This window comes from Pezoporus wallicus, unplaced genomic scaffold (assembly GCF_028554395.1).
Source record: "Pezoporus wallicus isolate ANWC-B61680 ecotype Strahan unplaced genomic scaffold, APGP_CSIRO_Pwel_v1 contig_8042, whole genome shotgun sequence".
NCBI classification, from domain to species: domain Eukaryota; kingdom Metazoa; phylum Chordata; class Aves; order Psittaciformes; family Psittacidae; genus Pezoporus; species Pezoporus wallicus.
Genome location: NW_026639380.1, coordinates 2,614,290 through 2,639,957, shown reverse-complemented (window position 1 = coordinate 2,639,957; position 25,668 = coordinate 2,614,290). Strand labels below are relative to the sequence as shown.

At 42.0% G+C, this 25,668-nt stretch overlaps 1 protein-coding gene and 1 long non-coding RNA gene across 5 annotated transcripts in view; one reads left to right on the top strand and one right to left on the bottom strand.

Annotated features, from left to right (window-relative positions):
- Positions 1-12,894, bottom strand: part of LOC130602000 (uncharacterized) — a 56,542-nt gene extending 43,648 nt beyond the window's left edge. For both annotated transcript variants that reach the window (XR_008972793.1, XR_008972792.1), the window contains exon 1: positions 12,308-12,894. This is a non-coding gene — a long non-coding RNA (uncharacterized LOC130602000). The remainder of the gene's footprint in view (positions 1-12,307) is intronic.
- Positions 12,895-17,377: 4,483 nt separating this feature from the next.
- On the top strand, positions 17,378-23,036 carry LOC130602029 (ligand-dependent nuclear receptor-interacting factor 1-like). Of its 3 annotated transcripts, XM_057414527.1 has the most exons (5): positions 17,378-17,440; positions 17,898-17,947; positions 18,841-20,154; positions 20,798-21,028; positions 22,112-23,036. In XM_057414527.1, the coding sequence occupies exons 3-5, from the start codon at positions 19,057-19,059 to the stop codon at positions 22,277-22,279; spliced, it is 1,497 nt and encodes a 498-aa protein (XP_057270510.1). In that variant the 5' UTR covers positions 17,378-17,440; positions 17,898-17,947; positions 18,841-19,056; the 3' UTR covers positions 22,280-23,036. The 3 variants fall into 3 exon arrangements, 2 of the variants coding, with proteins under 2 accessions (XP_057270510.1, XP_057270511.1); XM_057414528.1 differs by lacking the exon at positions 17,378-17,440 and having other exon boundaries at positions 17,901-17,947; positions 18,854-20,154; XR_008972801.1 differs by lacking the exons at positions 17,378-17,440; positions 17,898-17,947; positions 18,841-20,154 and having other exon boundaries at positions 20,357-21,651.
- The last annotated feature ends 2,632 nt before the right edge of the window (positions 23,037-25,668 follow it).

Here is a 25,668-nt window from a genome sequence, read left to right as displayed (position 1 = left end):
GCCTGTTTTGCATTTGGTTAGATGAATAATGTGGAAGGGGGCTTTACTATTGTTATAAAAACCTAGCCAATCTGTTTTAATTGATTTTTATTATAATTAATATCGAGAGACAATAAGCAGGCAGTGCTGGGTGCACCAGGGAGACTCTGCTCCGCCCGAGACACACGAGGGGAACTTCCGGGGATAGTCTCTTACGCTTTTTGGTTTCACGGGCTTCTTGGGTTTCAGCCAATCCTGTTGTCTTCTTTTCCCGGGCTTCTTGGGTTTCAGCCAATCCTGTTGTCTTCTTTTCCCGGGCTTCTTGGGTTTCAGCCAATCCTGTTGTCTTCTTTTCCCGGGCTTCTGGGGTTTCAGCCAATCCTTTTGTCTTCTTTTCCCGGGCTTCTTCACCTGTTGCTGGGGTCTTGTCTCCAGGTGAAGAAATATAATGTCTATCACAAGTCTGACCGCCATCTTAGCCCCCATAAATTCCACTCCTTACGTGTTTATTTGTTCAGCGCACAGATTTCATCTCTAAGTTACCTACCCCCCTCCTTCCTTTTCTAAGAACATTCGTGCAATTTAAACAATGAACAAAACATTTCTTTGCACAATACTGCAGTTGACCCAGGGGAATTACTCCCTTGTTTCCTCTTCCTCCTCACTGTGGTATTGACAGGGACACTTATCATACCCTTTGCACATAGCACAATGATCACAAGGGATTCCATCTCCACACAAAGTGCAATAATCACTAGGACCCCTGAGCTGCTGACACGAATCAATCAGATGTAACTCACACTATCATGATGGCTTCCAGAATGTGTACAGGAATTGAACAGGAATTATATTAATAGCAAAGAAATTAATGAGAGAATCAGGAATCCCCATCTGGAAGTGGATTAATATAGGGATACTGCCCAAGTGATCCCTCTTGGCCTTCTCCCCACACGAGACTGCGCTTGTTGTACACGAAAGTCTCCTTCAGAATAAAGCAGATTCTCTAACAAAGCCTGAGGAAGTGAGAAATTAGGCCTGATGCTAATTAGTGCTTCCACAGGACTCATAAATGTTTACAAGCAACAAAGGAAATTCTCAGCAAGGACCAGAAGGGCTGCACTTGCCAGAGTCAGGTATCACAGTGCAGTTCTGGATGGGTGCTTAAGACGAACCACATATTGTGGGGCCCAACGAGATACAGGCTGCAGCCTGGACAATGGCCAAAAGACGAGTTGGTAGTCTTAAGTGGTTGGAGCCCCAACAGATATATTCCCTCAGAGGCAGTGGGCAGAGGAAAGTGCAAGTCACTAATGGTCCCCTCCAGAGGCAGAACCCTATTCTCCTGCAGCAAAGGCACCTGGTAATATAGTCTGAAACAAGTGGTATACTCCACACCAACTTCGTATCTCTGTCTCAGGTAGATGACATTTTTCCTCAGAACTGCATAAGGGCTTCCTGACTTCACAGGTATCATGCCCATAACCAGGTCAGTTTGATCTCATGTATAGTAATTTATTACCAAAAATAACAAATTTAACATTTTTATCTCAGCTCTGAGGTCCAGCCAAAGATCTTTGGAGCATCAGTCAATCAAAACCAATCCCAATTGCCTAAATGACTCAGACAACGTAAACAGTAACTCCAAGCCCAGTGAGACTGTATACCATCCTGCTAGATTAGGAATTGTTTGCTCTGAAGAATAACACTTAACAGATTGCCAAAGATCAGTTCCGTCATAGCTCAAAGGAGCAACAGCTCATATCAGGAATTTGTGGTTGGTTTGCCATCACAAGAGTACTCAGTGTCAGAAGTCTAAATAAATTCACAGCACATCCTTTAATTTACATAACTGTGCCAGTTCTGGGGTACAGTAGGTCATAAAAAGCATGAGATCAGAACCCAAGCAAAATGACTACATCTCATGGTACCAGTCATCAGATATTTGACTGTAACTAGACAGATGGAAGCAGAAAGCAAGCTTTTACTGCTCGTTTCAGCTCTCTCAAGAATACTCCAACAAGTTGCCTCTTCTTTCAAATAATAAAAAGTGCTTATATACTGTGGAAAAAGGAATTGTGGAAACCAGAAAAATAAATAACTTTTGTTGTAGCAGTAGCGCATCTAGGAATTACCAAGATGTCATGTCCAGTACAAGCTGAGCAGTATAACATGCTGAAGTATACACATACTCCCAGATGGCATGAAGATATTCTTACATACTCTGCTTTACCTTGAAACTAGATTAGGGGTTCATCTCATTTCAGTCTCTCCTGATCTTTCCAGAGCAAGAAGTACCAATTTTTTACCAGCTGTTCTAGTCTCATACATACCTAGTAAAGCTGTTTTCTTCAAATTTTCTGATGTTCCCAGCAGAAGCAAATCTACAGCTAACAAGAATTACTTTCTACCAGCAGCACTGCAGGTGATGAGCAAAAAAGGTTCAAAGCTGATAAATCTATGAAGCATAAATCACAATGTGTCACAGAGCTTTTAACAGGTCTTTTGCTTTGTTCCACAGGAGAGAAGGACTAGCTTCCTCCTCATCTGAGCTCAAGACAGGTCACACAACCGTATTTTCAATTGAAATGCACTGCTTCCTAGACATCAGCAATACATTCATAATTCTTCCAAAACAACCCAAAAGGCAAAAGGCCATGTGATGTTGCTTCTGGACAATGACAAAAGAGTATTAAATCCTTGTACTATTACCAAGCTTAGGACCAAAGCCCAGAGCTTAGGTACTGACTGGATCAATACCACTGTGTCCCAATACCACCTATGCAAAGAGCCACACAAGTTCTTACCCAGTGATGACTCTCAGCCATTTTTCAGCACTGCTGCTCCACTCAGTCCCTAACCAGCATGAGCAGAGAAAACTATCAGAAGCTAAAGCTTAGCAACAGAGGCCTATACTTATTCTTGTGCAGAAATCAGATACTGGTTCAAACACAAACACCAGTCTATCTTTTTACCTCTGAAATGTAAGTGGTGAGTTCATTCCAGTCAGCAGAAAGCCACCATGCTGGCAAAATGAAGGAAGCAAAGTCAGCAACATCAAAAGTCAGTTTAACTACAGGACATTACTTTGAGAAGCCAGAACAGTCCAACTCAAGGAAGTCAATATTTTTAGTTAAAGCAATGCTCATTTTTTGCACAGATTACTGACAAATTAGGCTCATGAAGCCAGCAATACCCCTGAAACTACCTCCTGTCCTGAACGATCTTCCAACACAACAGCAAACACTCAGGGTACTAAATCCACAGATTCAGGAAGCCAGCAGCCCTTTTCCTAGGGCACGCCCGACTATCCACACCTGTGCAAAACGAGTACAAACCGCCGACGCTCCAAGCGAGTAATGGAAAGCCTCAACTCTGCCTTTACCCCTTCCCACCCCTTCCCTCCCCTTCTCACATGACGCCGCTGCAGTCAAACAGGGGCTCCCTGACAGGCGGTAACCGCAAGCAGACCGGTCTCCGCTCCCCATTACTGTTACACCGCTTCAACTAACTCAACCGAATCCCCAAGCTCGGGAAGGGCCTGCGGCAGCTCCGGTTGTGAGGCGGGGACGGGCCAAGCTCCACCTTCCCGCACAGCTGGCAGCCACCGCCTGGTGGGGCTCGCCGTCGTATTGAGTGGCTCTCAAAAGGCAGCAGGTGAGGGTGTTGTACGCTGGTCTTGCGGTCACGGTTACGGCGGTTTAGGAGGTAAAAAGGCTGCTTCCTTGGGCTACTCAGTTATTTTCTGTAGAAAAAAAAAGTAGGTCTTCTAAGAGTTAGCTCTCAAGCCAGTTAAAAATGGGCTGGTGTCGCCCTTCCACTGGTCCTTTCCTTCGCCTGCCAAGCTGCTGAAAAGTGGCTTTTCTAGCAGAAACATGGTATGGAAAAGAAACGGTTCTCACAACATGGTCACTTGCCGTGCAGAAGGATGGCCTGAGCAGTCCACCAGCAGGAGTACACCCATCACTGCAATAAAGAAATACAGTGCTATGGGAAAGCTTGGATCTGAGTTAGAAATTTAAAGAAAGTAAAAACCTAAATAAACCTTCAAAGTGACAGTCGTGGTTTTTGCTTGGTGCCCTGAGGATAAGGGTAGTGGCCAGTTGACTCAGGCTACATTCAGTGCCCAGTGAGGAGGGAGAGCGCAAGGCATGGCCACTGCTTTTCATAGCAGGGCGTTTCACAGCCTGAAGAGCATTCTGTCTTCCAGTGTCCCCTTAGTGAGAAACAGCAGCAATATAATTTCTCTGTGGGACAGGTTCCTTTGTTTCTGGCAAGGATATGCTTGTATTTCATTTATCTGGGAAAGAACAAAAGGTAGTTTCTCTGCACTGATTTCATTTTAGATCTCTGCAGTCTCCAGTGTTCTTCAGGCTATTGCTCTGGGCAATAGATTAGTCTATGGGAAAGAGCGTAACGAGAAGTTGCCATTGGTGAGGGCTGTTACAGCAAGCAGGAGGCTTTGGAGGAACACAGCAGAAGGCAAACAAAGCACAGAAAAAACCCTTTGTTGACCAAGACAACACCACATGTCACATACATCTATGTATCTGTGGCCTGGATTCAGTCCTGATGCCACAGGAATAACATCATAGTAAGTCTGGAAGGGAACTCAACAGGTTATCCAAGGCATCCTTCTCCTTTTCAGGATTAAAGACAGATCCCTGTAATGCACATGTGCAGGTTCGGAGCTTACTACCCCTTCTTACACAACAGTGACCAAGCGAATCCCTGCTTATTCACACCCCTCAGAGTCGATTGAGGCAATCTGAAAGATTTAATAGAAACTGAAGTGAATTTGTTTCATTAAGTAATTAAGAAAGTTCAGCCTGAGTTTGTAAACCCCTTTAATGATGCTAATCACCTCCATATTGCTGTCTGTGTTGACTTGCAATCCTGGATTTGCTCATCATTTAAATGCACAGAGCGCCATGCCTCTAGGTGAAGTTAAAAGTTTGCACAGTGCATGCCTCAAAACCAAGGTATGAGGGCTACAAAAATGATGAATCCTCCCTTATCACTACTGGCTAGGTGCAACCTTTCTTGTCACATTCACCCCAGCTGTCTGGGGACAGGTAGAGGATAAGACTCTCGATGGCAGCTTTGCCCTATGCAAGAAACAACATTGAGCTGAATGCCCTCTTTGCTTTTCTAAGAGGGAAGCCCAGGAGCCCTTAATACTTTTCTTTCTGTGGATATGCATTGCCCTGCCTTGAAAATAGCTGTGTTAGGGTAATTGGAGACATAAACTTGAAATGGTGCCATTTTTACATTTCAGAGGAATATTTTCTCAGACTCACCCAGCAGACTCCTACTTCATCCTTCTCAAGAATCTGAAATGGCTTTTCTATTTGTGATGTATGTATGTATGTCCTATAAGGGGCAAAATAAAGGCTCCTGCCGTTAGGCAATTCTGAGCTGGACTTAACACATTTAAAAGAATAAAGCTGCTCACAAGAAATAAGATGTTTCTCTTGGCAGTAGATATTTTCATTTAACCTTTTTGGTTTTATACAGTGCTCCTGTTCATGCAGGTGCAGGGAGATCCACAGTAGTCACAGTGCTGCTGTGATAGAGTCCATCACCAGCAGAAAACAGGTTTCAGAGAGGGTTCACTGCAAACCTGTGCTGTGTAATGTGTAACACTCTGCAAATGATCCTAATAGTCATGGAAATTAGTTCCATTTGGCATGAATCACAAGAGCTGCTAAGTGAGGGCCTCTGAAACAAGCCTGTTAGGAAAGACAGAAATAATGAGCTGTTGTACATTTATTATTTTTGTTTTAAGCTCATTAAAGTGGGACAGCAGTTGTTTAACACTTAACTACAGAAATAAGTGCCAGGAATAACAGATACTGCAGTTAACTGTTAAGACTGACTACCTGCCCTTCATCTGAGTAATGTGCATATCATACCTAAAGTATCGCACAATCAAAGGTTGGTATTTTTTGGAAACGTTTCCTAATGGTGGGTATGGCCGTTACTAAAAAGGCAGAAAATGCATCACAGTAAGGGACCCAAAAGATCTCAGGGAGAATTTCCAGCACAGGCAGGCCCAGTACAACTAAGGTAGCATGCCATGTAGTGTTTCAGACCCAATATAATCACCGTGGCTGGCACCTCTAGAGTGACAGTCCCTAAACTACATGCAACATGTGGCCCATAATTCCTTCCTGCATTTCCCATGGCCACAGGAAGCTTCTACAAGTGGATGAACATTGTGTCTTCTTGCTTTTGTTGCAAGTCTGTGGGCCATTAGGGGTTGCCTCCTTGCTGAAGAATGAACACAAAGCTGATTTATCTTCATAATATATCAGAGTGGAAGTCCAGCTGGCAGGCAGGAGCTGTGATTTGAATTGTCACAAGCAAGGGCAAGAACTGCAGTCAGATCTCTGCTGCTACACAACAGGCTATTTAGTTACAGTGTAAGGGGGAAAGCAGCATTAGCCTTCCAGCACTTGTTGACAGAAGCAGAGGGAGCTATGTTTTGCATGAAGTGGTTGGTGCAATCTGAGCATCCTTTCTACACCTCTGAGGAGGAAGGGTACCTAGTATGAGATGTTTGCAGGTGCGCAATAATGACTAAGCTGTTCTTCCCTAATAAAAGGCAGTTCGAGGCAACAAAAAAGCATGAATTTATAATCCAATAAAACTTCACAGGTGTTTGCATTTTGAGTATCACGTTCTTGAAACAAACTGTTCCTTAAACCAAAAAATTGAATAGTTCATAAAAATGCTGTGCCTTCCGCCCTCAGCAGTGCTCTGCTGGCTGTAAAACAGCTCAGCTTAATCCCCACTGATTTAATAGTTCAGAGACAGTAAGAAATAGCTCAGGGTTATGACCTAAACTTCTACAATTCTGACCACATACAATCTGTATGAGAATCCAACTTTTAGCTTTTAGTACTGCTTAAATGATGTGATGAAGAGGTGGCTTTCATAAGGACCTAAAATAACGATCCCAAATAGCAGAGAAATGTGTTTGTTGGGAGAGGAACACTTGTATATTTAGACTTACTCTTCACTGCTACCCAACATACTTGACAGGAGGATTAAAACCAGCATTGTTTAAGGAAAAGTCTTTAAGATTACTATGGCTCAGAAGCTTTACCTAAGGCTTGGAAATTTTTAACAAATTGTCACTCTCAGGAATGCAGTCTCACACACTGTCATACGTTAACACTGATTGCTAGCTGTTAGGCCAAGTAAATATCATTTAATAATCACTTTGCCCCCTGCCTGGCCACAAAACAGGAGTAAGCAAGGTAATACGTTTACCACGTACCTTGACCAAAAAATGAGGTCAAGGAAATGAGGAATATTCTAAACAAACAAACTGCTCTGTCAGTGTCTTAACATACTCAAAACATTTGTCTAGTCAGAAGCAAGGTGTATGGTAGCTATCAGCATTCTCGGGGAATAAATGCTCCAGAGCAAAAAACTCACTTTAATTAACTGAAGTATATTAACTTTTCACTCATGAGCCAGGTGTAGTCATGCCTCCAATAATATTATTACACTGAATACTGTTATGGCATAAACAGTATTTTGGATCAGTTCAACATCAGATCTCCATAAATAAATTCAGCAAGTCTCTCAATTTAACATTTCTGAGGGTAGAGGTATTCAAACACATACCTATAGAGACGCTGTAATCGTGCCACAGAAATGTAGATGGTCCACCAGACAAGATGCTATAGGAGTATTTTCTTTCTTAATGATTTCAACCTCAATGAGGCTGTCATCAAGCAACCCATTAGCCATCCTGAAACAACAAATCTAATCAACCTGAGGCATTCAGCATGACAAGTCACTAAAGCATATGCTTCCCGTGAGATTTGCAGGGTACAAAGATATTTCAAAACAAGAAAGATGCAGAGTCATCCTGAGTTTCTTTTAAAAGAACTATCATCTTCACAGTCAATGCATCCATTACAGGACTGAAACAAGTATTTTCTAGCATATACTGCCTGTAAATGTGTGTATCTCAATATGGTAGGCACCCCGTGGCAGGAATAGGATTCAAAGACCTGTTTTTGAAAGAGACTGAAACCTTTGCAGAGCATATTAGACTATTCAGTCACTCTCTCACAGTCAAGTTAATGCCTCTGAGGCTCTCAGCGTCGCTTAGGCTACCACTGGTCTCAGTGAATCTCACACGGCACACCAATGTGAAAGGATGTTCCAAACTAGGAAAAAGAACGTATCACATAGTTATTCGTAGCAAGACAATTCCTTCCCAAAAGACCACTGATAAAAAAAAGATTTATCTCAGCATGTCAATTATAGTTTCAAGCCAGCAGGTACTGAAGAGAGAAGTAGGACTCAAAGGTGTACTTGCAAAGATACCTGCTACCTCAACACATGAAGCAGAATTTAAGTCTCTAGCCAACACACATGCATTGAAAAGCAGGAAAGAGGCTGCTGAGACAGTCACATATTAGGTTAGGATTTGAACTTGGGCAATACTGGTACTAGCATCTTGCACTCCCAATCATCTAATGATCTCAACTCAACCACCAAACTGAGATCGCCACCAAACATAGACAGTCAGTTCTGAAGAGCCTGTACTGCTGTCCCCGCAACAGTAGTGCGGTGGAACCAATGCAATGTGTCAGTGTTCTTGTTCTGGGACACCATCAGCAATGACAAACCCATGTGCCCATTTGTGTCCCTGCATGATAGGCAGCCTTTGCATTCAAGAAACACTCTTGAATGCACGTGCTGTGGTCTCTATTTTTCTTCTCCTCATCCTTGGGGAAACATGTTTTTAGGCAAGCTGTTACATTTCATGCAGCACCACCATGAAAGTTTCATTTGCCCTGTCATGACACATCATCTTTGTTTTTTTCATTCCAAGGGAAAAGCTTACAGCACTAACAGCCAGTCTGAACGTAGTGTAGGGTGTACATACACTGTCATACTCCGTAGCAATGTATTAGGCAGTAAGGAACGAAAATCTCTAAAAACAGTTCTATTAAATCATACGGTGTTGCTAACTGAAAATGTGATTGCATTCTGTCTCTGCTAACATGGCTATGAGGCAGCGTGTGATTTCTAGCCCTGCTGGACTCATTTATCAAGTTTATTTGAGCTACCTCATCTGCTAATAGCAAGTCCCAGCAGATGGCATTATGCTCCAAGGAAACATTACACTGGTGCCAGTTGCCTCCCCCTCAGCTCTACAAGTCCAGAGGGGGGAGTCTCCAACTTCTCTGTGACTGGGCATAACCATACCTTCTTCTTGCTCGTTTAGTTTTTCCAAGCCTAGCACATAGTCATTATATTTCAGCTGGGTGGAAGTATGGGGGAACAAAGGCAGAAAGTTAGCAAAGCTTTATGTTGACTTTTATCTTCATTTCTGTAGCTCTGTTTCAAAATCCCATACCTTCCTGTGCTCCCTGAGGCCAGAATAATCTTGATGTCAGCACTGGCACTATATACAACAGGCTGATAATAACTATTGCCTTTCCTGGTACACAGTGATCTGTCTTTTCTGGGAGCCAGACGCTAAAGCAAGAGTAAATTCAGTGCTGAAATGCCTCTTAATTCAGGTGCCAGTGAGACGTAAAAGATTTAAGCACAAGTATGTGAAAGCAGTTGTCTATAGCTCAGTGAGAAATAACCCCGAATGGCAGAGGCAAGCCCTGGGGGGTTTCAGACCTGTTAAATAAAAGCCGTGGGTGCAGGTACAGCAGCCCCACAGAACTAGCACTAGTATTCAGTCCATTCTCAGCTGCCCTTCCCTCTCATTTCCCAATCCCTGGTGATCCAGCTTGTCTTTGTCTTCATTTCTGCATGGCTGGCTTTGTTCCTAAGATTAGAAATTGTATCATGCAGATGGAACAAAGCCTTGCTGTGTCCCAGGCTACAGAGGATGTTACAACAGTCCTTAGCTCAGTCCATGCTCTTGTATGCTACTGACTCATGCGGTACTGTTGTGCCCAAGCACAGGAAGCTGAACTTATTACTATGAAAAGCTGGTGATAACTCCTGTGACCCAGTAGTTCAGAGCCATACACAGACCCATGAGTCTGCCAGTGTGAGATTAATTCCCTCATCTTTGTTACAGAGCTGCTGCCCATGAAGCATCCAGCTCCCTAGTGACTGTAGCAAGATAAAATCAATGAGGAGCAGGCATCAGCAAAGAACAGCAATAAGCGGATCCACTTAAAAAGGAGGATATTTGAGTGTAATCAATCTGTTCAGCTGTGGAATATGCATAGAAGCAATGAAATCTAGTTAATTCTGGTTCACTAGGTAGAGCTTTTTTAGCCTCTGCTTTGCTTGGTACCCTCCTAGGTTGTATGCACAGCTGTATTAATGCATTTATGTATTTAAGAGCCCTTATTCATGTCACTATCTATTCCCTGTTTAATTGCTGAAAGGGTGCCCTTTCTGTGCATAAGATCCAGCTTTTGATGATTACTCCTTCTGACACGAGCAGGAGTTCCGGTATCAGGCTATTGCTCTCACAAGAGCTGGCATTTCAATACCTTTTTCTTTACACCTTCTATTACCCAGACACAATCTGATCATATGTAATCGTGTGTGTGTGTGTATGTGTGTAAAGAAGCATTACTACTGTGCCATAAGACATCTGGAGAACCTCCTTTTATTATAGAGTATACACTTGACAGCGCTACCAGGCACATGGACTAAGCAGAAGCTAGACAGACATCTTAGGAAGTCCGTTTTATCGTAGGCAGCAGAGGCAGACCGTTAAGTCCTTTGTGCCACCTGCTGGCAAGCACTGCAAATTACAGCTTCCAAAGAAGAGGGGGGACGTGTCAGCTCTCAGCGGGAATGTGGAGCTCAGGTGCTCAGGGTGATGGAAAAATCCTGGCAACTGTGGTGTGTAAGGATGTGCTGACACCGCACTGTGCAGGGCACCCTGCATCCAGCAGAGGTCACACCCACAGAGCTCATGCACTCCAGTGTCTGTACTGTGCTCTGCAACGTGCTACCAGACCCGTATTTTTCTGGGGCCTGTGCAGACTTTGGCTGATTCCTTGCAGGTCCATGATCATATCTGTGCGGTGTTTTTTATTCTGGTAAGCCCTGGGGGTCAGGGCTTACTCTAGGGCTGTACAGGCTGTGGAGGGGTGCTTGCCTTTTCCTATTTTCAAGTTTCCCCTTTGAGGCTATGCATCATTCCCAGGCAGGATTTATCACAAGCTGAAGGAGGCCACCTCTTTTCAAAATGCGTGCAGTACATTGCATTTATATGTCACAGATCAGCATCTGAAATGGATGAATAAACACAGGTGTATTGTTAGCAAGTGCTTGATATGCTAGGACTTGGTCCAGAACCCACTGAAATTGGGAATTTTCCCTAGGCATTTAAAGAAAACAGTTCTGCAAACAAAAAAATATCAAGATTAAGTCTAATGTCTACTTGGTGTCTGTGATGTGCTCTATCACTGAACTACTATTTCCTAACTCATTAGCAAGTTCCAAAATCAATGTGAAAAAGGCAGATTGAGTGCTGCTATTGAAACCTTCTCCCCTCCTTCCAAGCTGTGAGCAGGTAATGAACACAGCCTTCTGGTTTGCAGCCCTTTTACCAGAAGAACCCATAGTCATAGGAACTCAGCGGAGAAACTCTTGACATTTCTTTGCTTCTTCCTTCTTCTAAAGTAAATTTTTGACAAAGATGCAAGGTCATGAATGATTACAGGAGGATAAGTACCAAGTTCTACGACTGGGGAAAGAGAATCTATGAGCCAGGATTGCACCAACTAGCATTTCCAAGGGTTATAGCAAAATGGTTTTCAAATATCTTCACACAACCTCCTGCCACATCTCCCTTTCTCATTTGTGACTGACTGAACTGAGCTTTGAGTAGCATTAAAAGACAGGATTCAGCTTTGCGGGATGTAAGAAAAGGCAATGCCAGAGGAAGGGTACCAAATTTCTACTTAAAGGGATAGGCAGCAGCTGAGAGGTAGCAAAAGTTCCAGTACAGTGAAGGGCCAAGCTACTCTTTTTTTTCATGAGGGAATTATGTACAGACAATTTTGCCCCGCATTACATTCCTCCCTCCTACACACACACACGCATGAGTAAATAATATGAACACCCACTGCGCTTTTGATCCCCAATTAGATATCTCTACCTAGGGTTAACATCTCTGCATCCTTCTCTACCACAGCTCTCATCTTCTCTAAAATACTTCTTTTTACTTTTGAAAGCTGTAGGTAGGCAGATCACAGTCAGCCAGAGTGTTTCTCCTCCTTTACTTTCACTGTCTCTGAGCGCAAACATAAAAGCTGCTGGCAAAGAGGAGATGTGAGGGAAAAGCAAAACTGTCAGTTCACTTTGTTCTTACCTTGTCTTTCAGCCCATGCCTTCCTTTCCTCTGATTTTCATCCCCATCTGCTGATAAGCACGTAAGTGGCTAATGTTGAATGTCCTTGGAGGCAGTGCTGAAGGTCACAGTCATTCCTGGGGCTGGCCACAATAAAGCAGTTGCATCTTGCTAGAGCCACATGTTTATGCTCCTTGCTCCTGTCTGTATCACAGTGGGATGTCATTTCAGCAAAACTCTGTAGGTCAGCAGGAACAGGGAAAAAAGTCCTTATTCCCTCTCTGAAGATTCTGCTTCATAAGCTCTCTGGGGCAAGGGCTAACTTTTTATTACCTGACTGGAAGCGGCCTTGATCTCTCAGGCATCCTTAGACACTAAGAAAAAAACAAATACTGAACATCAGCAGCCTTACAGAAATGGGCAGCCAGAGGCAGCAGGTGTTCACCTCATATGACAGGTACGAAATATGTCCACTGCCTGAATGTAGAAGTCCTTGGCAGGAGCTGGCTGCCAGTGAACAAGCCCAGGAAATTCATTGTTACAGGTTGAATTTAACCTAATGACTGCTGGAAAAATTCAGTAAAGGTGGTTAGACTTTCAGACATGGAGCACCAGGTGGTTATCTTCATAATTCGTCTCACCAGCCACTTTATATCTCTGGTGTCCTGGGTTCAGCAGTAGCAGTCATGTTTCTCCTTCTTGGTAGCTGGTGCAGTGCAGTGTTTTGACTTTCAGCTCTGGAACAGAGCTGATAACAAGGATGTTTTGGTTTGGACAAGGACTTTGTGAGCCTCATGCTCTGCCAAGGAGGAGGGGAAGCCGGGAGGAAGCAGAGACAGGACACCTGACCCAAGCTAGCCAAAGAGGTATTCCATACCACAGCACGTCATGGCCAGGAGGTAACTGGGAGTTAGCCGGAAGGACTGGGAGACTGTGGGGTTGGAGGAGGTGTAGGTCAGGGCTTGGTTGGGCTGGGGGGGGCGAGTTATCGGTTGGCTGGTGGTGAGGTGATGTATTCTCTTCCCTTGTTATTTCCTTTATCATTGTTATTATTGGTAGCAGCGGTGGTGATTTGTGTTATACCTTAGTTACTAAACTGTTCTTATCTCAACCCGTGAGAGTTGCATTCTTTTTGATTCTCCTCTCCGTCCCTCCGGGAGTAGGGGGAGGGAAAGAAGGGGGGGAGTGAGTGAACGAGTTACCTGACTGGGTTTAAACCACGACACTCTGGTTTATATTTCTCTAGCTTTATTTCACCCATTAAACAAAATGTTTGACTCTGCCCTGAGCAGTTTTCCAAGAGGAGCTACTAACTGGATGGGAACAGTAAAGCAGCTTGCTTATTTCCAGCACTTTCTGAAACTGTAGGCTATTTCAAAGCCCATCACACTGGGAGCAAACCAGTCCACAACTCGTTGCATAAACTCTTGTGCTGTATAAGGGTGAGACTATATGATCACAAGAGACCCTATTAACTGATCCTCTGCTTCTGTGAATACCTGATTAAAGCGTTCCAGATTAAACTGGCTGCTTACTCACATGCTTCCTGGCACTGTTCCCAGTGTGGCAGAGCAGCAGAGATCACAGACCCACTTCTCCCTGCTGGGCTGGGGGAGTTCCCTCACAGTGAGGCCTGCCTGGCCTGTGGGGAAGGCCCTGGTACATGGCTGTCATGTATCATAGCCCCTTTGTGGGAGCAGACTCTCACCAAGGGTTCGAGCAGGCAGTGCTTGTGGCCTTGAGCACTTCTTCAAAGCAAGGAAGGCTGGCACAGGCTGGGGTGGCAGCGGGCTGTTGTCTGCCCCTGTGCAGCCCTGGCGTGCCCAGTATGGAGGACTCAGCACTCACCTCTGCTGCAGTGATGCGCTTTTGCTCTGTCTGCTGAACGCTGCCTGGCAATGGGAAGCAAACGGCACTGAGGAAAGGTCAGGAGGCAGGTTTGGGATGAGTGATGTCTCTCCTCTGCACGCGGTGAGGGCCTGGCTGGAGAATGATGCCTCTAACGGTGGAGGCGAGTGCCCTCGGCCTGAGGGGAAATGCAGTCGGCCGCGTAGGGGAGGGCTGGAGGAGGGAGCACCACCCGCAGGCAGTGTGGGGGCCTCGTGTGAGAGCCGGGTGAGCCGCAAGGGAGGCTGCCAGCCCCGGGCCGGGAGGACCTGTATGCTGCGGCCTTGCGGAGGCAGGATGGACCTGGACGCCAGGACTCCGGCGTTTCTGCCACGGTACAAGCCGCAGGGAAGGCTTGGCCCCAAAGCGGGGAGAGATGGTGAGCAGAGGGGGAAGCTAGTGGGGTTGTTGGGGCAGTACAGCCCTGCAGGGCACACAGCTCGAGCGCCTGCGGGCGGCGGTTGGCGCCAAAGAGCCCGGGGTACCGGTGGCAGTTGGCGTCCACGCGCCCGCGGGGCTGCGTGGCGGTTGACAGGTGTTGCAGTAGGATGGTGCGTTTGATGAGGTGATTGTCAGCTCCTGTAAACGCTCACTAGCACCGTCGAGCTGTAAGTAAAGCATGTCTGGTGCCCCCGTCCCCTCCACCACACACACGTCTGCCGCTAAGTTTAATACGCATTTCTGTGCGGGAGTCAGAGCCTTGCCTAAACAGCCAGCGAGAGGTACCTCAGCTACAGAAAGGGCATCAGTTAATACACATTTCTGTGCAGGAGTCATAGCCTTGCTTAAAGAGCCAGCAAGAGGTACCTCAGCTACAGAAGGGGCATCAGTTAATACACATTTCTGTGCAGGAGTCATAGCCTTTCTTAAAGAGCCAGGGAGAGGTACCTCAGCTACAGAAGGGGCATCGAGGTTATTGGAGATATGAAAACTATGAGGGTCCTCATAGCCTTTGGAGGTAGGACAGAAGACCAGTTCAGACTTCGACACACAAGGTGTTTTCCATTACGATATACATACACTGTTCACGTTCAATTCCTGGAGGAGGGATTGCTATAAGAAAAACATGGCCCCTTTGAGGTTGCTAACCTGCATACTAACGCTCGCTTCTCAGAAAACAGGACTTCACCAAAACAGTTGCCTACAATTTAAGAAACTGAAAGAACTGCTACAACAGTGTACTAAGACCAAAATATTTTTCCATTTTAGTAGCACTCCAAACTGATTTCTTCCTGAACATTGCAGCATTTTTGATAGCCAAAATGCAGGCCACCTGTTGCAAAAGGGAAGGAACTATATATGTTAAACCGTATAGCAAATATATATGTACAGGTCATTAAGTTACCTGTATTTTGTAACATACACTACAAAGTCCTAGACACTTCCTTTACAGACTTGTGTGACCCTCCATGTAGAACTAGTGTTGAAATAAGGGTACTTAACAACTGAAAGGCACTTTGGCTATACATTAGATCAAGCCCAGGCAAAACCAGTCTATGCCACGCTAGCAGCAGTCATGCCTGTATTTCAGGAAATGCAGCTTTTCTCAGGGATAGCCTTGGAATCTCCCCCGAATTGTTGCTATGTGAAAAAAACACACTGTTATAACCAAATTAAAATGCCAAGCCAAAGTTTTACAAGTGATGAGCTAATTAGAACATAAATGTTTCTATGAATTCACAGTCGCAATGTTCATATTCACATTTCTCTCAAAAATAAGGAAAAATATTTGAATTTTAATATTTTGTAAGTTCTCTTAAGATTCTTTGCTGCCTTCATTTCTGATGAAGCCAGGACAATGGTCACAATGATAAGATTTAGATTGTAAGATCACTTCATATCAAAAAGTTTGTATAAATAAACTAGAAGTAGTAAAGCAATCTATGCTGCTTATTTCCTAAGTCTGAGGTTCTGCTTTAAAGCATTGTGGACCTTGAGATCAATGACACAAGTGGTTATCTCTGAAGCTCAAGGACTAACAAAATAACACAACTGCACTCACTGCTGCACAGTAGGATGTGCACTGCCAGAACTGTAAGGTACAGTACATTTTTCATTAGTGTGATTTGATATTTACAGTCAATAAAATGCTGGAGTTGAGCCTCTGTGATTCTTCCAGTGCTGATAGATAAGGTCAGTCTACTGGTTGCTGTGCATGGCAAAGAGTTAGGACTGAAGACATCATTAATTAATGTAATACGTGCATTAACATAGTCCTCAGTCATGCATGAGATTCTTAGAGTGGTCTTATTTTAGATTCACCACAGTCAGGCACCTAAGCTTTTGCTTTTTTAATTCTGAGGGACACCACAGGGAACTGATGGCCAGATTTTCTGGCCAAACAAAACCCAGAATGTCTTCCAAAGGCAGTGGAAGAGATAAATATGCCCAAGATGACTGAAAAATTGGTGCATGGAGACATGCCTGGATCTGAGTCCTAGGCTTAATTCACGTGCAGTGTGTGCTGCATATATGTATACACGTCCTGGAGTACTCCTGAATTGCGCTGGAAAGATAGTGGCTGGGAGTATGCTGCCACTAACAAATATTTCACTAGACCTGCCACTGCCTCCTTCATGGTTCCCAGGACTGAAGCTACCAGGAGCAGGTTATAGGTCAAAATAATTGTTATGGTGAGTCATACCAAGCTCATAGGCCACAAGGTTAGCACCATCAGTACAGTGAAAATTTGGCAGAGATCTAAGTTACATTCCCTGTCATCCCCTGTGGCACCTCTATGATGAACATAGCAAAAAATGCACTGTTCAGTGTAGTGGCGCAAAATATGCTCGCCTGTGTTTGCTGGCAAACAGTGCTCATATTCACAAGGGTTTTGGGTACCTGCAAGAAGAACGGGGCAGCTTGCACTGCTCTGAGCCACCTTGACAGTCTGAACTCGAGAAACTTGCCTGCAACAGTGACACAGTAGTTCAGATTTGTAAAGCAAATTTTGTTTGCTTTATGTCCTTTTGGTGAGATTTGGTTGGCAGTGACAGCTACCTAGGAAGTCTTTAAATGGCACACAGAGAGTGGAAAATTTGAGACCATGGCAATGAGCCCTGTCACTACATCAATCAGTTCAGAGCCTTCACAGTAGAGACTGAGGCTTCTGAGCATCAAGGAGAGTTTCTCTTCCACAGCTATCTCAGCTGATTTCACAGTTAATCAGGATTACTCTGCCTCTAAACCACAAACCTTTCTTCTTTCCTTTTTTATTTCGGTTTAATTGCTGTGTTTCTAGGTTTCTGAGGCTTTTTGTTTTTTAAGGTATATGTCAACAATTATTGTCTTTGGGATTGGTTTAGTTTTGTTTAGGGATATTGAGGGAAGTCTCCCATTGCTGGAAAGATCATAGTAAATTCCTTATTACTTAGCAATCACTATGGAGGAACCATTCCTTTGGCTGCACAGCAGAAGATGAATATTTAATGGAGCAGTAGTAATGGCAAATGGAAAGAGTGCAAAGGCTAATGCAGAGGCCAGTAACAGACTTTCTGGGGCAGGAGACCTGTCCTGGCCTTATCACATGGCAATGCTGGATAGAATCCCTAAAACCAGAAGTGGAAAACAAACAAACAGAAAAACACTCATGAGAGAAATCAAAGAAAAAAACTGTATTTACAGAAAAAAAATCTGCTTTTACAGAAGGTCTTATATTATATGTGCAATTATTCAAATAATTTGTTGACAATCCATATAAATATTTCTAATTTTTCTTTATTAGACCCCTGGAATTACATGATTACATCTAGATACATGCATCATAAATGCAAGGTATGGCTTAGATGAGGAGAAACTGTTAATTTTATTTTTCAGTTTGTATATTTTTACTAGTCAAAGGGACTTGGGAAGGTTAATTAACATGATCCTGAACAGAGCCTTGCTGAACTCATCTATATTACATTTCTTTTTGTAAGTTAAATAGTAGAACCTCTTTAGTTACAGAGGCAAAAATTTGGTTTTGATACTCAGGTTTTTGATATTTATTTTATATTTGTGGTTTTGCGTATTGAGGGAGGCTAAGAAACACCTTAGAGTTGTGTGATTGACATGCAAGTAATGTGTTTATGTTTTCTTTCTATAAAATCAAGTCTAAAGTAAGTAGGTTATTCCTGGGAGAACATAACCATTGGAATAGGATCACTTAATTAAAAATTAATTTGTTTTTAATCCATCTCAGAGTCTTTGCCTTTCTCATCATACAAATTTAAATTTTGTCTTTCCTTTTACTGTAAATTCAACTACTTACTTCTAGTTCTTTAGCATTTTACAATTAAACTTGTGCTTAGCAGGTTTTGATAAGTGTTGGATAAGTATCTAAGCTTGATTTATTTGTACATTTGCAGCTTCTTACGTGAGGGAGTAGTACATCTAAACAAAGTAGATCCTGTGCTGATAGCACAAAATCATCAGTTTGTACTGTTGGGCAAATTCCTATTGAAGCAAGCAGAAACTTACTCCAATTTAATTCAAGAATGGAAGTATCTCACAACAAATCATTACTGCAGAAAAATCCTTATGGCTAGATGAGCTTTAGTTAATGTTAAATCACAAATATATTACTGTCTTTTAATTTATTTATTCTGAGTTAAATAAAGTTAACTTGGGGAAAAAAAAAATCGCTCTGTGCATTTACAAGTGTATAATCACATTTTAATTTATATCAGCTTTTATTTTAAGTGTGCCAGGCTGCTTGAATGAAGCCCGTTGGGAAAGAGATAAATATAGGTGAGACCTACTGAAACTCCTACTGCACTCCTTCTTCTGGAAGCCTTGCCGACACATGCAACTGCCTGATCACAGTAGCTTGTCTGTCTAAACAAAATAGTTTAAGTCAAACCGTAATGCTTTTCTGAAGACAGAAGCCAAATACTACATCTTTGATGCTAAAGTATCAGCAATTGGAGAGTGGAGGAGATTTTTCTACCAGAAGTTTTGACATGCTGGAAAATGCTGGCATGACCTCTGCTGAGAGAGGGAATTTCTCAACAGCTCTTCATGCTCACAGTAATGAAGCCTCAGTTGAAAATCACCCTCTGCAAAGATGCCTCTCACTAACTCATGTTGGCCAAGAAGACACAGCATCGGTTTCAGGAATCTCTGAACTTTTTAAGGTTATGGAAGAACCTCGAGCACAGATTTTAAAACATGATGTAGAGATACCACCTCAAGCCAGAATAGCAACAATACCTCTTTCTTCTTTCCCACCTAAACTGCAGGAACTAATGTCAGCCAGAGCTAAAAATATCTTTGAGCTAAGGCAAGCTACAGAAATGCCAGCTGTAACTTATGTATGGCCAGTAATAAGGATGAAAGATGCTTCCAGCCCTATTTGGAACAATTTTCCAAAGTACTTAATACCAATGAGTCCAACCTTAACAAGACACTGTTCTAGTCCTGATGTAATGATTGAAGATGTGATATGTTCCCGTATAACCCCAGTCAATCAGCTTGCACAAGAAGAGCTAGATGGAAGTACAGGAAGATCATATCCTCTTCTTGTAAAGTCATCTAGCAGTGTTGTTTCAGAAATTTTAAAATCACTGACCAATACCAAAAATAAGAATAAGAATACTTATATTGTACCACCTTTGTCCGAATGTCCTACTGAAGAGCAACTGGAAATTCCTCTCTTTAAGGGAAATGCTCTAGTGATATGTAATGGGAAAGTCCACCTTCTGTATGCAATGGGGCATGAAGCTCTGCCAGCAGAAATGGAAGTACATGGCTGTGATATGTTGCTTAGGAAGACCACAGCTTGGCTCATTACATGCAGTGTTATCCGTGACGTAACGACTGAAGTTCCACACTCGCTGCTGTCAGGACAATATGATATAAAACAGAAAGAAAGATGTCTTACAACCTTTGCTACCCCCCAAAACCAAAATAAAACTTCAAATGCAACACATTTCTCTTCATACAGTATGACTACCATCTCTCAGCCCAAGCAGTGCTCACCTTCTACTGGGAAAAAGCAACAGGTAGTAATATATGATGATCAGTTGAATGTCTGTGTATGGACAGTAATTTTCCCCTTGGATATAGATGAATATAAAGTGCATTATTCAGCATATTTATAACAGGTTGAGTGCTGTGTAAGATAAGTGAAACGGTTTTGATTTCAATTTTTTGGAGAAGCCAAGCAACTCCAGTGGACATAGTCACTGTAGATAAATCAAAGTAGACCTTGCAGGTCATCAAGACTTTACAGTTAAAAAAGTATAATTAAACAATGCTGAGAAAAAAAATCCATCTTGACATATATCAAGATTTTTTCAGTATTTGAACAGGACAAAAGCACTGTGCTCAATGGGAGCAGCCTCTTGCAATTTAGAGAAAAACAGGGCTGAATTTAGCATAATGTCAAAAAACTTCCCAAGGGAGAAGGTGGGGTTTCTGAAACAGGTGCTGAGTGCCATCATAATCACCTTTTAAAGTAACAGTGAAAGAAGAGAGAAGGGCTGGCTTGCAAGCTCCCTTCTGAATTAAATTCTTCATGAAAAGCCATATCCCTGAAGTAGGGAAGGCTGTAGAAACAATGTGTGAAGATAAACTGGGGAGGGAGGAAAGTGACTATCCAACACTCACTTTCAGATAGTCAGTTTCTACTTTTTCTTGTTTCAGTTCCTCAGCAAGACTGCATTCCTATCTGAAGAGGGCTTGCGAAAAAGAAATGGGAAAGAAGCACTTCAGGAAAAAGACAATGAACTAAGAAGGAAATTTGGTATTGTTAAGGATGTAAGAGTCCTTCTCAACAGAATAAGTCCCACTGAACTTAAAGAGAACTCCGGCAAAGCTTCTGCACTGAAATGGAAGTTAACCACCAAGACAAAGAAATTAGAAAGTATGGCAAAGGTACTTAACTCTTCACATATAAATAGAAAGCATGCCTCACCTTGAAGTGTTCATTACACAGCATTAGTACACTTCTCAAAATCTGCGAATATTTGAGCCCCATCATAAAATGTTTTCTATTTGAGAACCTTACAATGTTTATAAAGACTTAAAGTTCGGGGTTTTTTTTATATTTGGGCTATTGATAAAGTCAGGAAACTCTGGCTCTGTGCAGTCTACATTTGTTCTGTTACATTCTGTTATTTTCTGCAGGTTTTAATTAAACCCTCTGAGAATAGCAGATCTTCCTAAATGTAGTTTTTATGTAAGATTTCAAATGGGAAAGCACTTCTTCATACAGTGAGAGGAATATCTCTGCTCTTCATCTTTAAATTACATCTCTAATTGCACCATGCCCTAATGAAGGGCATTATTTTAATATGTATGTTTAAACTGTATGTTTATTCAGGTTTAATTCTGAGAACCATTTAATGAAATTGTATTAAACTGTGCTGAAATGCTGTGAAATAACACCTTTAATTAATGCATCCTAAATAAACATAGTGGCACATCAGAATCTATATCTCTTCGATACAGCTGTGTCTCTTTCTACAGTGCACAGAATCATCACAACTGAAGTGGGGGTGAGAAATTAAATTAATCTATACATTCAGATTTACCCCAGATGTGAAAGTACTCAAACCACAGGATCCCAGCCCAGACCTGTTTTAAATGATGTTATATTTAGTTAATCTATGGTTTAGCAAAGGCTATAATTTTGGATCTTATTTTAAAAACTCCAACTCAGTAAGGTAATGAGCTCTTGTTTGTATTGATATCAAGCATGATGGGTCCTTTTTAAGATCTTGGTAGTATTTGCTGCAGTATATTTGCCTACCGACTGGGAGATGTGGGTGCACAGAGCACCAGAAACTCCTTGTAGACAAGAAGAACAGTCTTGATCTAAAGCAGGTTTTTGTTTTTCTCCTACACTGTCCAACCTAGATAATTCTCTTTGGAAAGAAAATAAATTATAAATTAAGGGATAGTTGGCTGTGAGCGTAGACATTACTTGTCACCTGTTGGATCCTTTTTGTTTAACAGCAAACTGTGCCACTTGAAACAGTTTTGCTGAGGAAAAGAGAAGAAAAGGAACTAGAGCAGTGTGAGTTATCTCACAGGAGAAGAAAAAGGGAATGTATTCAAACAAAGATGCAGCGCTTCAGAGACCATGAAAAGGAGGAGGAACATTATTCTATGCAGACAGTATGAAAGTCTAAAGCTTACCAAATGTGCTGCCAGACCTTCTCTTAGGGACGACTACTGAGCAAACCCTGTGCATTCAAGAAAACCCAGATGAAGTTTCTCAGATTAAAACTTTGCTTTCTGGTTAGTAAAGGGATACTTTCTCTGCAAATACACCAGTTGTAAATGAAACATCAAGAGGAAAAGGGAATGTAAACATGCTTCTAAGATCCTTAAAGGCTGAAAAACACCAATAGAAGCACTATATGAAAACAAACAGCAGCAATGAGAAACTATTCTTGCTGCTCTTAAATTACAAAACTTCAGCTCAGTATTTGGAGGGTGGATTGTTTGTTATGCTTTCTATTTTGCTTCTGTTTAATTAAATATAAAAATCATCTCAGTCTTTACACTTAATATCTGTAAAACTGACCGAAGAATTTCTCTCAGGATCACTTTTACTGAGTGGGTTCATTATCACAGCCTGAATATGTTCTCCACTAACCGAAAGTGATGGAGTAAACAGGCTTCCACAGCTGTGGGAGGAGCATCCCATAATACACAAGGGAAACAGGAGTCTGGTACTCACAGCAGTTTGATGTTTAAAGAACACCAGTAACCAGAAATCTTTACATAGATGCCTCTGGATTACTTACTGAATTGACACTATAGCTTGTTATGTGTGATACTGTAATTTCAGAAAGTTGATGTTTAAATGGCAGTCATTTTACAAAACTAGACTTTTTTGTTTTTACTGCAGCTAATAAAATCCTGATATAATAAAGACATAAGACTACTAATTTATTCTTCCTCAAGGACTTTGCCTCCAAAATTCAAATACGGTGATACAATGAAGAAATTGTCAACAATCTAACATAAATCATTAAATATTATGTAATTAAAATATGATATACAGACAGTTGCCTAAGAGATGGTACTGTCAATGGATAAAGGAACAGCCCTCCTTTGGTGGGAGTTTACCCATATGGAGGCTCTGAGGATTACCTTAGTAGGAAAACAGCAGCAGACACTGAAGACAGAGCTCTTCTGTCTTGGGAACAGCTTGCCATCTGACTAGACAGCCTTAATCTGAAACTGAAACATATTTCAACTAACAACCATCTATTTCAAAAGGCTGACAAGAGCACTGAGACAGGGGCACTCTCTAAAAGTAAATTAATTTGCTTGAAAGCCTGGGTTGCAAACCAAGTGGTTATTGTATTTTTCTGAGTTTCTTTCCTACTTGGCTACTGCCCCAGATTGTTTGATGCTAGTTGTACATTACATGTCCTTAGAGATTTGCTTTAAGGCTCAAGTAAGAATTGTTATATAACATTATACAGGAGAGTCCAAATCTTGTGTCCATTTAAAGACTGGGGGGACCTCAACTGCATCCAACATCAGTTTAAGCCAACAAAAATCCTCTAAAAGCCACAATTTGTATGGAAGCATACAGTGCATAAATCCAGACAAACCATTTCAGTGTTCTGGGACATACTACTGACAACAGTTTTATAGCATCCACCTGACCTGCGTACCCTGTACTGTGCTAGTTTCTTGAAGCTGATGTTTTGATACATTGTATCCTGGCCATTCAAGGTTATTTCACACTTCCTCTTCGATACAGGGGGAGATGTCTCTTATGAAATACACACCACCCTTTCTACCTGGATTCCTTCATAAGGTACTGAAATAAACTCTGGTTTGAGAGTTGTTCCCGAACAATTAGCCTGCAGGCAGACACCCCCCGAGATGGCCTGGGTAGGCTGCAGAGGAGCTGGGAAAGGAGGATGGGTTTTTTTGACATCATCTGAGAAAATGCAACAAGGCATGATATGGTATTCATATGAACTGTTTATCCTTTTACTCAGTAATCCAACAACTCAAAGTAGTTCAGTCCTTAATTTTACTTTAAAAAGTGTAATACTGTAACAGTTAATAGAAGCTTGCTGACCTATGGCCCAAAAATAAAATAGAAATCTTAGGATTTGTATTTTTTGTACTTAACCTGGAATGTTTTTTTGTAATGTTTTTTGGATGTCTTATGGAACTACAGTGCAAGAAAAGAACATTCAGTGTATACTCTATGTGTCTACTAATAGCCAAGGTAATTGCTAGCTTGCACAGATGTAGATACATCCCATTAGTATGTTCTCATTTCCTGCAAGCAGAATAAATGGTAAGATTGGATGTGACATGAACTTAATTGAGTAGAGTACTAGAGTATTCTATCTAGTGAGTATAACTTGTTCCATTGATTGTTGTTTGTTATTTCTTATTCCTTCTCTCTTTTGCATAGTATAATAAGTTGACAAGCTACCCTGTTTTCATGAGATAATTTATCAGCGTATTTCAGAAAACGCCTTGCAGGTTTTGTGTTCTTTATTTAAAGGCAAGAGCATATTTTAGTCAAAAGACAGAAAACCAGATACCATTTACCACCTCACAGGTTCCTCTGCCAATCAGGTCATTTTTATTTTTGCTGACAACAAATGATAGTCACCTGAAGTAGTGTGCAGTAGTACTGTCGTGAAGGTGGGGCCTCCTGCTCACACATAAAACAAGCTCATCATATTTTTAATGTACGATGCAAACAAAAGTAACATGTAAAGTATGAGCTATATCCCACTGCCCTTCCCACAGCATATTGCTTTCATACAATGCAAACAAAAGTAACATGTAAAGTATGAGCTATATCCCACTGTCCTTCCAACAGCATATTGTTTTCAACCCTGGACAGCCCTCATTGGAACCTTGCTCCAGGCAAGAGTCTGCACAAATGGGCCTCACAGCCCCAAATCATCTGTGCAAACCTGAGTTCCCAACTGTAATTTTCCCACAAAAACTCCACTCTTTTAATTCTAGCAAATAGCACACAAGTTATGGAGCACAAAACCCAGCCATTTCTTCCCCTTTATGCATTTCTAGAAACATCCCTCAAATGTAAAGTTTCCAGCACTGTGCAAAACCAACACAGCATAAACAATCATGACTTTTAGAAAGTTAGGCCTAGCCCTGTTTTCACTCTTTCTTCTAGTTAGCAACATTTCTATAAATTTGTTTCAAGTGTAGTTCAAATCCATCTGAATCACAAATAACGGGAATCAATCTGGAAAGAATGGCAAGGGGTTAGTATTTGACAACTTCCAGATAAATAGTCCTGCTTTGCTTTATTATTTCTGTAATTTCTTGTCATTTTATTGTAATAATCTCTGATAAAAAAACTTTCCCAAATCTACTTTGGGAAACTTTAAGTAGAAAGTCTTCTTTCTTAAAGAAGAAATCCTACTTTTTTCTAATTAATTTTCTACTTAAAGTAGCAATCCTTATCTTTATTTTTAAGCCCTTGAAGAGACAGAACGAACTCTGAATTATGCTTCAGTGTTCATATTTCAGATGGTTCTTGCAAGTTTATT

Bases quoted from the DNA above. Each gene is read 5' to 3' on its own strand.
- LOC130602029 (XM_057414527.1), top strand. From the start codon at position 19,057: ATGCTAAAGTATCAGCAATTGGAGAGTGGAGGAGATTTTTCTACCAGA. The intron at 20,155-20,797 runs GTAGTAATATAT...TTCTTGTTTCAG, and splicing joins CTACTGGGAAAAAGCAACAG to TTCCTCAGCAAGACTGCATT. The intron at 21,029-22,111 runs GTACTTAACTCT...TTTGTTTAACAG, and splicing joins AATTAGAAAGTATGGCAAAG to CAAACTGTGCCACTTGAAAC.